The sequence below is a fragment of the Budorcas taxicolor genome, chromosome X, assembly GCF_023091745.1.
Source record: "Budorcas taxicolor isolate Tak-1 chromosome X, Takin1.1, whole genome shotgun sequence".
NCBI classification, from domain to species: Eukaryota; Metazoa; Chordata; class Mammalia; order Artiodactyla; family Bovidae; genus Budorcas; species Budorcas taxicolor.
The window spans coordinates 62,444,750-62,462,114 of NC_068935.1; the positions used below are offsets into that span (position 1 = coordinate 62,444,750).

General features: G+C 59.4%; 2 protein-coding genes across 2 annotated transcripts in view; one reads left to right on the forward strand and one right to left on the reverse strand.

The window, feature by feature from the left end:
- The window catches only part of BCAP31 (B cell receptor associated protein 31), a 29,021-nt gene extending 27,898 nt beyond the window's left edge, over nucleotides 1–1,123 (reverse strand). The window contains exons 1-2 of the mRNA XM_052663081.1: nucleotides 1,041–1,123; nucleotides 48–182 (exon numbers count right to left, since the gene is read on the reverse strand). Coding sequence (XP_052519041.1) covers nucleotides 48–139 — 92 coding nt within the window. The 5' untranslated portion in view covers nucleotides 140–182; nucleotides 1,041–1,123. The remainder of the gene's footprint in view (nucleotides 1–47; nucleotides 183–1,040) is intronic.
- A 372-nt stretch (nucleotides 1,124–1,495) lies between these two features.
- ABCD1 (ATP binding cassette subfamily D member 1) lies at nucleotides 1,496–17,130 on the forward strand. Its single transcript, XM_052662842.1, has 10 exons — nucleotides 1,496–2,796; nucleotides 5,984–6,164; nucleotides 10,003–10,145; nucleotides 10,252–10,420; nucleotides 10,826–10,920; nucleotides 12,569–12,714; nucleotides 12,972–13,117; nucleotides 15,456–15,540; nucleotides 15,784–15,909; nucleotides 15,998–17,130. The coding sequence occupies exons 1-10, from the start codon at nucleotides 1,882–1,884 to the stop codon at nucleotides 16,203–16,205; spliced, it is 2,214 nt and encodes a 737-aa protein (XP_052518802.1). The 5' UTR covers nucleotides 1,496–1,881; the 3' UTR covers nucleotides 16,206–17,130.
- The last annotated feature ends 235 nt before the right edge of the window (nucleotides 17,131–17,365 follow it).

A 17,365-nucleotide genomic window follows, 5' to 3' on the forward strand; every position in this document is an offset into this window, starting at 1 on the left:
CTGCAGGCACAAGCTACCGAGACTCTTCCTGGCTTGCCTGCCCATACCTTTTGGGAGAAATGAAGGGAATGCAGAGCAGCAGCACAGCGAAGACCTCTGCATAGAGGAAGGTGGCGACTGCAGTCCACTGCAGACTCATCGTGTTGCTAGCAGCGTTCCACCGGGATGATGTGATCCTGTTCCTGATGGAGCACAGAACAAACAGGCGTCGTGACAGCTCGGCAGCCACCAGCCCTAGACCTCAGAGCCTTCCCAGCCCTCGAGCCCCGCAGCCTGGCTGCCAATACCTCCAGAGACACCTTTCCAAACAATTCCTCCCCGTGGAGTCCGGGAGACTCCGCCTGCGGAACCCTGGCAGCAGTGGGTGGGAATCGGCAGTTCGGGGAGCCCGAAGATCGCCCCCCGCCGAGGGGCGCCAGAGGCTACCGCCCACCACACCGCAGCCTCGGTCCTAGTAATGCCTTCGCGCTTCCTCCCAACCTGCAATACCTCTGGGCCCTTCCACCCGCGCCGACAGAGGAGTTGCGAGCAGCTCCTCCCAGGGCAGGAGCGGAACGCAAAAGCCTCCCAACCACCGCCCCTTCGGCTCAGCTTTCACTATCTCCGAGAGCCCCCGAGAGCGACTCCTAGAGGACGAGAGTCGAAGCCAAGGGCAAGAGCGGGTCTCAACCCAGCACCTCACGGCCCCGTCCAGAGAAAGTTCTAGAAGACTGTCTCCTCCAAAGCCGGAGAAACCCCTCCAGGCCTCCCAGGTCGGTCGCGGCCCCTACCCGGCTCCAGAAGACCCCTCGACGAGGCCCCGACCCGGCACGCCCTCTCAAGCCCCACCCCGCCGGCTCCTCCGGAGGGACTTCGACGTCGCCCCCTACCCCGGGAGATGGCTCCACCCGCCGCCACCCTGACTTCCCTCCGCCCGGTCCCGCCCCCGCACTCTAGCCTCGGCCCTGGCCCCGCGCACCGGGCCTCCCCGCGCCCCCTCGTCGAGGAGCCAGGGAACCTCGGCGGCCCGGGAGCCCAGCGCGGCGCGCGAGTCCGCTCACCGAGTTCTCCAGAGTCACCACGCACGCCCAGTCGTCGCCAAACTCTCCCACCACCAGCCCGGCCCCGCCCCTTCCCCGCGGCCGGAACCGGAAGCGCCCGGCTAGTCCCGGCCCGCCCCCAACCGCCACAAGGCCCCGGAGGCCCCGCCCCTGAGCCGAGGCTCCCGACGTCTGGGACTGGGGAAGAAGCCGCGCCTCGCACGCGCGCGCGCGGAGAGACGGGTCCCCGGCCTTGGCGGGAAGGCGAGGTGCCGCTTCTCTAGCCCGCGCGGTCCTCCGGCGTCTCTGTGATCCGGGGAGGGGGCGGGGCCCCACCGTGGGGCGAGAACGGGGTGGGGCGGCCCGTGCCTGGGCTCCGCCTCCCGCCCCTCCTCCGCCTCCTCCCCCTCCCCCGACTCGCCCCTGGGGAGGGGTGGGTGGGTAGGTGGGGATTCTGGGCGGGTGGCGGAGTCACAGTCGCTTCAGCCGGGCTGTGGAGCGGACGGACGCGGCCGGTACCCCAGGGAGGGGCGCTACCAGGGGAGGAGGAGTAGGAGGTGGAGAGAAAAAGACGCCCTCGGCCGGAGACCTCTAGAGGCTCTGACCCCAAGGGCCAAGGGACTGACAAGTTCCTCCACTTCGGCCGCCTGAAGAGGCCGTGACCCTGGAGGGCCCTGAGCCCACCCGCGCCAGGGGGCCCAGCGCCACCCGGGTGGCCTAAAGCGACAGTCTCAGGGACCACTGCGAGGTCTCCAGTTGCCTAGACAACGAGCCCGGGGTCAGAGCCACCACCCTTGCAGCCACCTGCCTCCTCTGCCGCCTCAGGCACCCGTCCCGGTCCCGTGAGTCCAGCCCAGGTGACATGACGGTGCTCTCTACCCCCAGAGCCTCGCGGGTGACCACGCTGAAGCGTACTGCCGTGGTCCTGGCCCTCATGGCCTATGGAGCCCACAAACTCTACCCTCTGGTGCGCCAGTGCCTGGCTCCGGCCAGGGGCCCTCAAGCGCCTGCGGTGGAGGGGGAGCCTGCACCAGATGTCTCCGGTGCCCCCGTGGCCTCAGCGGCCAAGACCGGTGTCAACCAGGTGTTCTTGCAGCGGCTCCTATGGCTCCTGCGGCTGCTCTTTCCCAGGATCCTGTGCCGGGAGACGGGGCTGCTGGCGCTGCACTCGGCCGCCCTGGTGAGCCGGACTTTCCTGTCGGTGTACGTGGCCCGCCTGGACGGCCGGCTGGCCCGCTGCATCGTGCGCAAGGACCCTCAGGCCTTCAGCTGGCAGCTCGTGCAGTGGCTGCTCATCGCACTGCCTGCCACCTTCATCAACAGTGCCATCCGCTACCTGGAGGGCCAGTTGGCCCTGGCATTCCGCAGCCGGCTGGTGGCCCATGCCTACAGTCTCTACTTCTCCCAGCAGACCTACTACCGGGTCAGCAACATGGACGGGCGGCTTCGCAACCCAGACCAGTCCCTGACAGAGGACGTGGTGGCCTTCGCTGCCTCTGTGGCCCACCTCTACTCCAACCTGACCAAGCCGCTCCTGGACGTGGCTGTGACCACCTACACCCTGGTTCGAGCAGCCCGCTCCCGCGGGGCTGGCACAGCCTGGCCCTCGGCCATCGCTGGCCTCGTGGTCTTCCTCACGGCCAATGTGCTGCGAGCCTTCTCGCCCAAGTTCGGGGAGCTGGTGGCTGAGGAGGCGCGGCGCAAGGGAGAGCTGCGCTACATGCACTCCCGAGTGGTGGCCAACTCAGAGGAGATTGCCTTCTATGGGGGCCATGAGGTGGGGCTGCTCGTGGGGCCGGAAAACGCGTGGCTGGGGGAGTCCGGGGCAGGAAGGCCTGGGGCTGCCTGTGGCTGATGGCACAGGTGTGGGCTGGCCATGGGAGAGGGAGGCTGTGGACGACCAGGGCCGTGGGCAGCCCGGATGGGCACAGTAATGGAGAAGCAGGAAGGCTGGGTGGAGACTGTCCTGGGTCACTTCTGCTTCCTCTCCACCTCCCTTGTCCTGGCCTTAGGGCTGTGGACCCTAGTGATGGGAGACCCAAGAGCTCCCAGCTTGCCCCCTGCCTGCAGCCAACAGAGAAGGGGCTCCTGCCATCTGGGGGCAGGGATGACAGGATGCAGCCTGCTGTCTGGCCCCCTCCTATTCCCCCAGGCCCTTTGAAGCCCGGCGTCCGGCCGGGCAAGTGGGCATTATGGGCATGACTCAGCCCAAGCGGAGGTTAACAAGCAGCAGTGCTCGGTGTGTCGATCGGATCTCAGCGCTCCAGATCAAGCTTCTCCCCCCTCCGGAGCCCAAAGACTGGCCTGGCTGCGGGCTTGGCTGCCTCCCCGAGGCCCCAGCCAGGGGTGCCGGGGCCCAAGCCGCCACTGCAGCAGGACGCACTTCCTGCCCTCCCAGCGGCCACCTTGCCCCCAGTGTGGCCGCCCTTCCGCCCAGGTCCCAGCCGTGCAGCTCCCCAGCAGGCTGGGTCAGCGGCCAGCCGGCTAGGGCCAGGAGCCGGGGCCTGGGAGAGGTTACTCCAGGCCAGTGCTCCGGCCCCTCCCCTCCTCCTGCCTGGGTTGCAGCTGCCTCCGGCTAGGTTCTCTGCGACTCTGGTTTCGGTTCCCCAGTGCTTCTGGGGGAGGGGTACAATGGCATCCAGCTCCTGAAGGCCCATGGATCCTCCCTAGGTCAGATGGCCTTGTGTCCTCGACCTTGTCTCATTGGCAGCCCATCTTATCAGGCAGGGAGGCAGGCTTGTCCCTGATTTTTTTTTTTTTTTTAAGACTTATCCCTGAGCAGATAGGGGCATTCCCGGCTGGGCTCCAGATAAGGAGAAAAAGGGCCGGATCTGCAGCCGCAACCCCCGTCCTCCTCCCCTGTGCTCCAGGGACGCAGGGTCTTGGCAGGCAGCCGTGGCCCTGGGTGAGGCACTTGGCACATTCCCCGCAGCTACATTGTCAGCCCCAGCTGGCACTCTTGCCAGCTCCCAGCACGAGCCTGGATCGCCACGGCGCTCAGAGTAGACGTGCTCACTTCAGGAACGGCAAAGCGATGCCCAAGACCTAGCTGGGGACAGGGGAGGTGGGAAGAAGGGAGAATCACTAGCTCTTTGAAGGATTTCCTCTGGGTTAGTTTCAGGAAATAGCATGTTCATGGGGCAGATTCACCGGCTGGGGTGGGAGGGGCCTGATGTGCGTCCCCAACCTGTCTGTCAAGGCCTCGGGCAAAGGGCTGTGTGATGTGATGGGCCTTCATGGGTGGCTTGATTGCCCTCACTGTGCGGGCACGTGGCTCAGCCCAGTCCCATTGGCTGATGTCCCCATGGACACTGGCCCAGGCTCAGATCAGCAGGCTGGGGCAGAGGTAGCTGGCTGACTGGAGGGCAGACCGCCGAGTATTCTGCTATTCCTGGGATGTCAAGGAGAAGGGTTATTGCTGCTGCTGCTAAGTCGCTTCAGTTGATCGACTCTGTGCGATCCCATAGATGGCAGCCTACCAGGCTCCTCTGTCCCTGGGATTCTCCAGGCAAGAATACTGGAGTGGGTTGCCATTTCCTTCTCCAGTGCATGAAAGTGAAAAGTGAAATGAAGTTGCTCAGTCGTGTCCAACTCTTGGCGACCCCATGGACTGTAGGTAGGCTCCTCAGTCCATGGGATTTTCCAGGCAGGCGTACTGGAGTGGGTTGCCATTTCCTTCTCCACAGAAGGGTTATTAGACGGGCTCATACCAACACATCCAACCTCTTATTAGCCTGAGCACGGGTAGACTTTCTTAATAAGTCAAAGCATCGTTCACAAGAATTGGCTTTGTTTAATGGCTCAGCCTACCTGGTCCAAATGCCATATGTCTTGCCACCTCCAGGCTTTGTGAACTGGAGCAGGTCACTTTGCCTGTCTGGGCTATCACAGACAGGAGAATACACATACAATGGGACGTGGTGAGAATCAAGTCAAGAGTCAGCTATAACATGGTGAATTGGCAAAGGAAACTATTCCAGGCTGGGCAGCTCTTGTCCGTTGGGTAGGGAGACAGGATCAGAGCAGGCGCCCCTACCAAGCCATCCAGGACCCAGTGGCCACCTGGCTGCGACTGCTTCTTGGCCACTCCAGCCCATCTAACTGCTGCTGTCCCAGAGAGCCTGTTTCTCGCCCACTCTTTCTCCTGAGATGGCAAGTGGTGGCCAGTGCACAAGCAAGCAGGGCAGGTCCCCTCGTGGCCTGGCTGGCGGGCTGGCGTCCTCAGCTGGCTTGGGTGTGGGACTGTCCACTGGGGGTGATGCCTGAACGAGCTTGCTTGGGAGTGTGCCCTGCCGATCACAATGGGAGGACACAGTGCAAGTTTGTCACCCAGAGGAACTGTGGGAAAGGAAAGGGAGGCCAGGGCCTATGGAGGTAGAGATGACTGAAGCACGTTCTTCGAAACCAGCTATTGCCTTTGCGTTTCCTGCACTCCCCTCCGCTTCACTCAGGGTGACCCCTCCGCAGTTGCTCAAAGAAATGGGCAAGGTGGCTGCCCTCAGCCCGTGTTGAAAAACTCTCTGGGGCAGAAAGGGGGCATGGTGAACATCCCAACTGAAGAGACAGTGGAAAAGGGGTGGGAGCCTCAGAAATGAGGCGGTGAGCCCCTTCACTGCCGTTGTACCCCAGCTCTGCATTGTCTATGCCATACCTCTCCTGAGTTTGAGACCTGTCCCCCGTCCATGGTAACCCAGACAGGGAAAGTGACCTGCTCCAGCTCACACAGCCTGGAGGTGGCAAGAGGTATGGCATTTAGACCAGGTAGGCTGAGCCATTAAGCAAAGCCAGTTCTGGTAAACAATGCTTTGACTCATCAAGCATGGCCCAGTCCTAAGCCCCAGCTCTCAGCCCCGTCATGGCCTTTGAATGCCATGGCCTGTGTAGCCTGGCACTCAGGGATGCTCGCTGTTGCCCCAGGGGACTGACTGCTACGCCTCTGAGTCTCTGGCACCCCTTCCCCACAGGTGGAGCTGGCCCTTCTGCAGCACTCCTACCAGGACCTGGCTTCCCAGATCAACCTCATTCTGCTGGAACGCCTGTGGTATGTCATGCTGGAGCAGTTCCTCATGAAGTACGTGTGGAGCGCCTCAGGCTTGCTCATGGTGGCTGTCCCCATCATCACTGCCACTGGCTACTCAGAGTCAGGTGAGAGGGGGCCGGCCTTCTGGACCACTGGGCTAGGCTTGGGAGGGCCCGGTGCCCAGCTGGCCCACCTCCCTCTTCTACTGCTGGGGACCCCAGCTGGCACCCTCAGGAAACGTCCGAGGTCACACCCTCCCAGAGCTCCTCTCTGCCACTCTACATGTGGGTCCCCCTTACAGTATCTCACGCTTCTTGGTCTCACTCAGCCAAGCCCAAGGATGGCAGTTCAGGAACACCCTTCAACAGGCATCTGCACAGTTGCCCATCTGGCCCTGTCTTGACCCATCTTGGCAGTGGGAGGATGGGGAAGTATGTTCAAGGAACCCCTTTCTGGCTCAAACCTGGGCTTTCCCATGCCCGCAATAGCTCTTGCAGGTTGTCAAGGGCAGGACCCTCTTCCCTGAGGCCTAGGGGACTGTGAAGGATTCCCAGTTTGTCCCTCTACCAGTTTGCAAGGAATTCATTCTATTTGCAGTCTTCGTGGTTGCCCTTCAAAAGTTAATGTGCATACTTGAGAAAAGTCTGGGTTAACCAATAGCTCCTCCTCATCCTAGCCCTTGCTTACCATACTTTGGAGGACCAGCCCACCATCAAGTTTGCCATGGCTTTATCAGGTCACTGCATGTTCAGATTCGCCCGTGAGTTTCTGCCTTTTTTTTGGTTCTCTTTCTCTGCAGTTTTTTCTAGGAAAGCCCTTCCCTGCAGGCTGGTAACCCTCCTTCGGACAGACGTCCTTCAGAAGTTCTTACCGTGAGGCTTTTGTCAAGGGAGCTTTGAGAATATTTTGTTGCCTGAAAATGTCTTTATTTTACCCTCCCCCCCACAACTGAAGTTTAGTTGGATGAGGAAGTTGAGGCGGTCCGTTTGTCTCTCTTTAGCCCGTTGACAACATCCCATTGCGTCTATTGGAAAACCTGCCATCAGCTTAACTGCTCTCAGCTGTGGTCTCCCTGGTTAGACTTTTTCTCTGCAGTTTCTCTGGGAGGTGTTTGCCCATGTGTTTCCATTTATTCTGCTTGAAACTTCTTGTATGTCCTGTGAATATCCAGACTGTTCTGTCACTCAGATTGCTTCCATCATGGAAAGTTCTCAGCTGTTCCCTTTTCAAATATTTGAATGAATTGAATGAATTCCTCTCTCGTCCTTTGTGCTCTTTCCTTCTGGCCTCTGTCTGCCCCATTCCCCACCTCGCACTGTCTGTGCTAAATTCTGGGAGGGGTCTTCCGATTTTCCCGCTCACTTGTTGGCTAGTTTTCTCTTTGGCTGCATCTAATTTGAATTATTTTAATTTTCAATTTTGTTTCTGTAAAGTTCTACTTGATTCTCTTTTAAATAGACATTTGAAAATAGAAATTTCAAGCTGTGTTTGTCTGCTTTTCTCATCTCTCTGACTGCCCCTTTTCGGCCAGCTACCATACTAATCATGCTTATTCCAAGGTCTCTATCCAGCCATTCGAGACCTGGGTTCAATCCCTGGGTCAGGAAGATCCCCCTGGAGAAGGAAATGGCAACCCATTCCGGTACTCTTGCCTGGAAAATCCCATGGGACAACGGAGGAGCCTGGTAGGCTACAGTCCATGGGGTCACAAAGAGTCAGACACGACTGAGCCACTTCACTATTTATCCAGCCATTTGGTTGTCTGAATTCTTGAGAGTCTAAGCCAATTTCATCTTCCAGCTTCCGGTCTTCTTTGCTCAAGGTCCTTGTGGGCTTAGCAAGCACTGGAGGGTAGGATTCCCTAGAGCACTCATTGACTTTGGTTTTAGCTGAGCTCCCAGGTAATGAACCGTTTGGAGGCCATTTCCTGTTAACTTCTCCACTTGGGGTAGAGGGGTTCCTGAACTTGGAAGTGATATTAATTTGAGCCCTAGACACATAATCACCAGTTCGGAGAGGAGACCTTGCATCTTGAGCCCTGGCTTTGTGACAGCAGCTCCCATCTCTGTCTCTAGGGACATCACAGGAGCACTAGCTGCTAGCTTCTCTTCTCGCTCCTGGGAATTTCCCTCGCTTTCCTGCAAGCACAGCTCCTATGGAAAAGGTGTTGTATCTTGTGCAGTTGGGTAGTTAGAGGGTTTCCAGTACTATGTAAAGAGAGTGAGCCTGACGCACACGTTCCAGAACCAGAAGCATCTCTCGCTCTCTCTGTATCGGTGCCTCTCTCTTGGGGCTTCCGTACCCTCAGCTGTCTCTCTCTGCCAAGAGGAAAGATCTAGTTGGAGGCGGTCGTTGTTTCCACCAATGGATCTATTCAAAGGGTGGCCTTGATTTAGGCCAGGAGCATGGGAAGGGACCCAGGAGGAAACCAACCTGCGGTTTCTGGGAGGAAGCGCCTGCGGCCACTTCCCTCTTCTGCAGGCCTAGGACTTTCTGGAGCCTCTGCCATGTTGGGCTTTGTGGGCAATTCAGAGGCCTCAGCTCCTATGCCCACCTTCGTGGCCAGACTCAAGGAAGTCAGAGGTGTATCTGTTTTGTCCCTGCTGTGTCTCCAGTAACTGCAAATGGGAGAGCACTGGGAATGAGGTAAGGAGGCAGGCGATCATCAGGGAAAACAGATGTAGCTAACTTTGCCCTTCTGGCCTGCCGGCACCTCCAAGCTAGAAGGCCGGGGAGGGGCCACCTGGCCAGGAATAGCTGTCGAGTGTCTAGCTGCAGGCACTGAGGAAAGCGGCAGAGGGTTATGCTGTCTCCAGGAATGTACCCGCTGTTGCCAGGGTCCCCGCAGACCATTCCCCTTTGTGTGCAGTCCCTTTCAAGCTCTCAGGACATCTGGAGAAGATGGTTTGTGTTCCCCCCTCCCCCGCCCTGCCTAGGACCACGGTTGGAAGGAAGGTCTGGGATCTTAGATTCTCAGAATCGCCAGTCCCCTCCCCTGCCCAGTGCCCTGGATTCCTGGTGCTCTGGCCAGTGGTCTAGCATTGTCTACCCCCTATTGTACCTGCCCTAACCTTTCTGCCCCTTCCTACCCCACCCTCACCATCATATCCTTGAGGGCTCCTGGCTCAGAACCGTTTATGCCCATGGATAGAGTTAACCTTCAGAGTCAGCCTGTTTTGCTTCCATCACCATTTAGAGAACATTCCTTGTATAAAAGCCTTGCCCCTCTAGGGGACCCTAGGATCAAGAGAGTCAAAGCCATGGACAAAAGAGGGTTGCACTGGGCAACCATAAGGTCTCAACTGAGACAGAAAAGAAAAAAGCAAGTCAAGACAGGAGCGGGCTCCTTTAGAGAAATAGTGGCATTGAGGATGGTCAGAGAATACACCATCAAGGGGAGAGATGAGGGTAAAACAGGGTCTATCAACATTTTTTCACATGTTTATATACATCTGTGTATCTTAAGATGGAAACGTTTATTTAGATCCTTTGCCCACTGTTTGATTGGGTTTATCTCTTTACTATTGAATTGACAAAGTTCTTTATGTATTCTGGGACCTAGGCCCTTATCAGATTCATGATTTGCAGATACTTTCTTCCAGTCCATAGGCTGTGTTTTCACTTTGTGGATGATTTACTTTGGTGCCCCCAACTTTTTCTCTTCAGTGAAGCTCCCTTCTCTGTTTTGCTTTTGGTGTCCTATTCAAGGAGCTGTACCTAATGCCGAAGTGCTTTCTTCTAAGAGTTACGTAGTCTTAGCTCTGTGTGCAGGCCAGGGCTCCTCTTTGAGTTTGTTTTTGTGTGTTGTATGAGGTCGAGGTTCGTCTTTGGCACATGGAGACCCAGTTGTCCAAGCACCATGTGGTAGAGGGACTTCCTCTCTCCCCTAGTGGGTCAGTTTTGATTTTCCACTGTCCTTGCCCCCTCCCCACCCACCCCACCCACCCCCACCATGCTCTGTAGACTCAGAGACGGTGAAGAAGGCGGCCCGAGCGATGAAGGAGGGGGAACTGGTGAGCGAGCGCACGGAAGCCTTCACCATCGCCCGCAACCTCCTCACCGCTGCCGCAGATGCCATCGAGCGGGTCATGTCATCCTACAAGGAGGTAGCCCCCGGTCCAGCCCATGCCCCACCCCTCCCCCAACCCCATTTGTGCCCTCTCCCCTCCACCCCTGCTGGCAGAGGCTAAGCCAGGATCACCCTCTCTGCAGGTCACAGAACTGGCTGGCTACACAGCCAGGGTCTACGAGATGTTCCAGGTGTTTGAAGATGTCCAGCAGTGCCGTTTCAAGAGGCCCGGGGAGCTGGAGGATATGCAGGCAGGGTCTGGGGCCGTCATGAGGTCTGGCGTCCGCGTGGAGGGGCCCCTGCAGATCCGAGGTAAGCTTGCCCTCCCCAAAGAGGCCCCACAGGTCCCAGCCCTCCCACCACTGCCTGGTGTGCCCTGGAGGGCTTCCCGGGCAAGCTGTGGTCCCCACTGCCCTCCTTCCCAGAGCAATAGCCCTGGCCAGGATTTCTCTTTGCAAAAAAGGTGGAGGGTGGCCCCTGAGTGGAGTAGGGGCTGGGGGGGCATGCTGTGGAAGAGGCCCCAAGCATTGGAGCTGGTGTTGGGGGGCACTGCAGGGCAGGAGCAGACACTGTCCCTCTCCCCAGCCCCGAGCACAGCAAGGGGCGCATGGTAAAGCCACACACTGGCGGGCTGCCGGGAGGTGGGGACCCATGGAAGCCAGCAGAAGATGGGGGAGCACTCCGCCCCCCTCTCTCTGCCTCACGCCCTCTCTCCAGGCCAAGTGGTGGATGTGGAACAGGGCATCGTGTGTGAGAACATCCCCATTATCACACCCACTGGGGAGGTGGTGGTGGCCAGTCTCAACATCAGGGTAAGTAGAAGGCACAGCCAAGCACCAGCCCAGAAGCTCAGGTGGGACTGAAGCCAACCCTGAGGCCCTGGGCCTGGCCTTCTGCACCCGCAAGCCACCTGCAAGTCTCAGCCCTTAGGACCCAGCCTGGTCATCCTGCCTTGTGTTGTCAGTAGCCATTGACCCCAGGTCTACGTGGCAGGCAGCTGAAGCTGAAGGTGAAAGAGCAATGTGTCTACTTATTAGTTCTGGGGCAATGGAGTCAGAGCTGATAAAAGAGCCTTGTGATTACCAGGATTGGGCAAGAGTCACCCATAGGTTCCTGGCCATATTATTGCCAGCACCCCACACCCTGCCCCATGCCTGAGAAGCCCAGGACTTGGGGACTCTGGTCCAACTCTGTTCCCAGGTTGGTAGAAGCTCTTCCACCAACCTGGGCATGCTGTCCCACCCATCTGCTGTGAGAGGCCCCCAAGGCAGATAGGTGGTGGGCATGGCCTGGCCCCTTGGGGGAGCTCTCATCCACGATGCAGGCTGTCTGTGGACAGGACTCCCTGGGGGCCGAGAGCCACCAGTCACCCGTGTGCCTAGCCAGGGCTTTGGACGGAGTGATGGACTAAAGGGGCATTCTGGGGATGGGAGTCATTCATTCGTTCACCTAATGTTCCCTGAGCTCCAGGCTGGGCAATGTAAACCAGAGGTAAATCAGGGAAGCCCTTAAGGGTCACAAAGAGCCTGGGTCAGATGGCTCTCCAGTTTCAGCAAGAACCACAGCTCACCAGCTCTGGGGGCAGAGAAGTCACATGAAGCTTCACCCAGGAGCCTCTGGGCAGGTGGGCAGGCTGCCAGCTAGAGGCTGGGCACAGAGCAGTGGTATGATCACCATTACCCCTGGGAGTAGTCACCTTTGGGAGATTGGGGTGCCGCTGACGGCCAGTTTATCCAGGTTGAACGGTTGCCAGGCAGGCCCAGGGGAAGCCCAGGTGGGCAGCTAGTTAGAAGGTGAGGTGAGGCGAGGGAGTGGGGGCCGGGGGCTGAGAAAGAGCTCCATCCTGGCAGAGCCACTGGTGGAGTTGGGCTCTGGTTAGGTTAGGGACGGGGAGCCCCCGGCCCTGTTCAGCCAGGTGATGGGGTAAGAAGGGCAATAGCAGAGGTTCAGGGAAGGGGGCGAGGGAGACCGCCTGGGACACATGCTCTGGGATGGTGAGAGGACCGCCCTAGCTGGAAGGCCCGGGGTGTTGCGGTGAAATCACACAAGGTGGTGGTCGGGGGGGGGATCGGGGAGCTGTGCCTTCAGTGCCGTCCCCACCCTGCAGACAGCAGCACCCCCCAGATGTCTCCAGATCAGCAGATGTCAAGCTCTTTGTGGAGCCCGAAGTACTTGCTGCCCACATGGCCTCCGGGTGTGCTGGGGGGTACCGCTGACTGTTTGCTGGGCCATGGCAGGACAGGCTGTCCTGCTGTCCCCGTGGTCTCTGGCGTGCGTCAGGGACAAGCCAGGGCCCTGCAGCTGAACCCCAGAGCCTGCCCCAGGGGCTCTGCCGTGCTACAGCCAGAGATGGAGGGTGGGTGTGGGCCAGGTTCAGGGTGTTCTCTGAGGCCGGCAGGTCAGCCACAGGTGAGGGGAGGGGGCCTGGGCCATGCCCACAGCTGCCTGCCGCCCCCACAGGTGGAAGAAGGCATGCACCTGCTCATCACTGGCCCCAACGGGTGCGGCAAGAGCTCCCTGTTCCGGATCCTGGGCGGGCTGTGGCCCACATACGGCGGCGTGCTCTACAAGCCCCCACCCCAGCGCATGTTCTACATCCCTCAGAGGTGAGTGGCACCCCCTGCCCACTCTGATCCGAGGGGGCTGAGGGTGACAATAGGCTGCCCCTGGGGTCAGAGGGGCTGCGCACCTCCACCTGCCAGTCCCCTACCGCAACCCGCTGGCCCAGAAGCCTCACTGCCATGGGGCACGTGTGCACACGTGAGTGTGTCTGAGTCTGCCAAGGGGTGGGTGTGCCACCCTCTGATCGGGCCCCCCACCGAGGTGCCAGCCTTGCCTCCATGGCCACCCGGCTCTCCTGCAGGCCCTACATGTCCGTGGGCTCCTTGCGCGACCAGGTTATCTACCCTGACTCAGTGGAAGACATGCGCCGGAAGGGCTATTCCGAGGAGCATCTGGAAGGCATCCTGGACATCGTGCACTTGAACCACATCCTGCAGCGGGAAGGAGGTAGGAGAAGGGGCATCCCCACCCACCAGTGCTGCCCCTGCCTCCCTCCTAGCCTCCCCCACCCCGGGGTGAAGATGACCCCAAGCAACGTGCAGGAGTCCAAAGTGCAGTGGAGTCAGGAGAGCCTCACCCTGGTGGAGGACCCACAGGAAGCACACAACTCCAGACAGCCTGAGCATGGAAGGGAGCCAACCCTGGCAGGGGCATCCAGAGGGGCACTGTCTCCAGGCGGTGGGCTCAGGGGCAGGCAAGGCCCCCTCGGGCCAGGCAGGGAATACACAGGTACGTTAGGCATTTCAGTGAGAGGATGGAGCCCAGGTGTGGGCAGGGCAGCCTAGCATGTGCATGACGACAGTGGAGGTGGAGGGGACGCCTGCCCTCCCATGTGTCTGCCTCCAGCCTGGGGCTGTGTCCCCTGGGAAGAGACCACAGGAAGGAGGGACAGGCCAGTACTCGGGGGCCTCTCAGGTTGATCTTTAAATGCCCACGGTGCCTAGAGGAGGGTAGGGTGGCCCAACTGCCAATTTTGGGATTTCTGTACTGAAAGCCGAATGATAGAAGTCAGAGTCCTGCCTTGGCCACTGAGGGGCAGCTTAACTTTGACCCAAACCTGACCCCTGGACATGCCCTCCACCTGTAGAAGGGGCAGGTGCTAGTCTCAAGCTCAGGGCTGACAGGTGTCATCGCCTGTGCAGAAAGGGGCCGCAGACAGTGGATTCAATGGGCCGGCTCCTCTGGGGCCCCTGGTTGCCATGATCCCTGAAAAGCTTTATCCTCAGCTTCCTCCTGGCAATGCGGAGACCCGGGTTTGATCCCTGGATCGGGAAGATCTCCTGGAGAAGGAAATGGCCACCCACTCCAGTATTCTTGCCTGGAAAATCCCATGGACAGAGGAACCTGGTAGGCTCCAGTCCATGGGGTCACAAAGAGTTGGCCACGACTGAGCGACTTCATTTCACTTCTCTTCCTCCTGGCCTGCTGGGGCCCCTTTTGCTCACCCGGGGAGCGCTCCCCTCCACCTGGGCTCCACATGTGCCCCTGAGTGCCTGGGGTCCCCAAGGCTGGCTGTTACACCCCGTTAGCATCAAGTTCAGCTGTGACAGTAACAGAACTACCCACCAACAGTGGCTCAGATCATTTACGAGTTTATCTTACTGGGACATAGAAGTCCTGAGGAAGTCAGGCCACAGTTGGCGGGGATTGCCCCACCCCATAAAGGCCCCTGGGTCACTGCTGTATGTGGTCTCCATTCCTGAGGTCACTTCGCAGTCCACGGTGGATGCTATCACATCACATATCCTGGGCCATAGGATAGAGGTGAGGTGGGGGCAATCACTGAGTAAATGCTGTCTTTTAAAGAAAGTTTCAGAAGCTGCCACATGTGTAACACTTAAACGTACACCCCATTGGCCAGGATTCAATTCTGTGGTTAAACCTCCCATCGGGCCAACTTGGGCATTGAAGTGTTTTTTTTTTTTTTGGTGGGTGGCCACATGCCCTACCAAAAGTTCTAGTTCTCCGGAAAGAGAGTGGAGGGAGCAAGCCAGGAGGCGTTTCTCATGAATCACCCACTTCCCTCCTCATCCAAGGAACTCTCCTGAGCCTTGCTGACATGCTTCTCACTGGGACACACAGGCCTCATCCCAGTGGGTGAGAAGGTTTCCAGAGAGACCCCCAGAGCCATTCTTGGGGCTCTGCCTTGACGGTCTGCTGCCCACTGGCACTTCATTAGCCCCGTTAGGTCCTGTGTGATTTTGCTGGCACCAGAGACTGGGTGGGGCAAACAACAGAAACGTATTGTCTCCCAGTCATGGAGGCCGGATGTCCATGATCCAGGCGTGGGCAAGGTCGGTTCCTCCTGCTGGCCGTGAGGGAGGGTGTGTTCCAGGCCTCTCTCCTGGGATAGGAGAGGCCGTCTGTGCCCTGTGTCTTCACGTCATCTTTCCTTCATGTGTGTCTGCATCTCCAAGTGTCCCCTTTTATAAGGACACAGTCCCATTGGATTAGGACCACCCTCGTGACCTCCCTTTAACTCAACCACTCCTAAGAAGACCCAGTGTCCACATGCGGTGGGTGGCATCCTCAGGGCCTGCAGGTGAGGACTGCCCGGTGTCTATTGGAGGAAATGTGTGTAAATCTGGACCGAGTCCTTTTGGACTAATACAGTGTCCGCAGACGTCCCCAGTGGCCGACCTTTCCCTGCCATATTCTGCTCTCACTTGTGTCTGTAGCCCTTTGAGCAACCCCAAGCCTTCCCACCACACCCACCATGCCCGGGTCCTTCTGCAGATGCTGCCCAGCTCTCTTGAACTGAACATCAACCCTTGTCCTGTGCCAGGTTGGGAGGCCGTGTGCGACTGGAAAGACGTCCTGTCAGGGGGCGAGAAGCAGAGAGTTGGCATGGCCCGCATGTTCTACCACAGGTGAGCTGCCAGCCTCCCAGTCCCGGGTGCTTGGGCTCCCTCGGGCACCGGGAGTTCCCCGAACCTCTTTCCCTGGGACCTCCTAAAGCGGGGAGAGCAGAACTGCTCGGAGGCCTGGCCCCAGCCCTGGGGGCCTGGCAGGACTGGGGGTCAGGCTCCCTGCCTCCACCTGAGGGGCTGGGACCAGCCTGGGGCATTGGCCCCGGAGGCCCGCAGCCTCACCCACGTGGCCACACCCCCAAGGCCCAAGTACGCTCTCCTGGATGAGTGTACCAGCGCCGTGAGCATCGACGTGGAAGGGAAGATCTTCCAGGCGGCCAAGGACGCAGGCATCGCACTGCTTTCCATCACCCACCGACCCTCCCTGTGGTAGGTGTGCCCTCCCTTCCCACAGGACTCTGGCCAAGGGTCCTGGCGGCCCGCTGAGTGCCTCCTCCCGGTCCCTCTCCTGACGCAGGAAGTACCACACCCACTTGCTGCAGTTCGACGGGGAAGGTGGCTGGAAGTTCGAGAAACTGGACTCAGCTGCCCGCCTGAGCCTGACTGAGGAGAAGCAGCGGCTTGAGCAGCAGCTGGCGGGCATCCCCAAGATGCAGCGGCGCCTCCAGGAGCTCTGCCAGATCCTGGGCCAGGGCCCCGGGGCCAACCAGGGCGCTGCCACTTGACCGAGGGCCCTGGCTCTCTCTTACTTGGCCCTTGGCCCCCCTCCACCCCCACCCCAACCCTCGGATCACGTGAAGGAGACAGAGTGCCTGCGCAACCCAGCCCCATGCCCCCCCACCCCCCGCCACATGCTTCACCATCCTCCCAGGCCTCCCAGGGGACCACCCACAAAACCTGTGCCCCCTTCCTGGGGACCTGAGCGAGGGGAAGGGAGAGCAGCCAGAGGCGCACCCTACTGCCAGCAGCAGCCTGGGCCTTGGAGCCCTGGGGGTTGCCAGGCAGCACCTCCCAAGGCTGCAGCTCATCACTCTTGGCTTTGCAGTCCCTCGGAGACATCATGGCCCATGCCTCTATTGCCATCATCCCAGGGACCCAGCAAGGCTCCCATCCCCTGGGATGCCCTTTTTGCTGTAAAAACAGCCAAGTGAGACCCTCAGAATGAGACACAGCCCCTCATTCGTGGCCCCCCCCTCCACCCGTCATTCTGTAGAATCCACAAGGAAAAGAATTGCACAGCTTTTCCTACCGAGCCATAATAAGAATGTAGCCCCATCCCTCCCCGCTTCTCCAAGCTAATTTATTGGATTCCTGTTTGTAGACATCTCCATTGCCAGCGGGAACACCCGGTCAGCCAGCCCCTGGCCCGCCCACCACCCCACCAGCTTACACTGCCGACCACCAGAGTGTGGGTGGGGGAGGGCTGGCCCCAGGGGCGACGGACCCTGGGGCCGCCAGGCATGAGGGCACCGTGGTGCCCAGTCTAGTGCCAAAGAGGGGTCAGCAGGGAAGCTGTGTCCACAAAGGCAGCCTCGACCTGAGAGGGAGACCCCCACTGCCGCCATGCCGCCGTGTGCCTTTTGGGCCCTCAGCCCTGGGGTCAGGGAGCCTCCCTGAGTTCCTCAGTAAAGACCTGCCGTGGAAAGTGCACTCTTGCCTCCCAGCCTCTCTGTCCACATGGGGGCTTGATTGGGGGAGAGGCAGGAGGGGCAGCTGTGGGCCTGAGTGAGGGGCAACCTTGGTGGCCCACCTGCAGCCAAAGATGCTGGCCTACACATCCTCTGGACCCAGCTGTGGCAAGGAGGCATCTGTAATATCTCCCAAAAATGATGTTTAAGCCCAAAGAGGACCCTGGACCCTGTGCCAGGGAAGAGGAAGGGGCTGA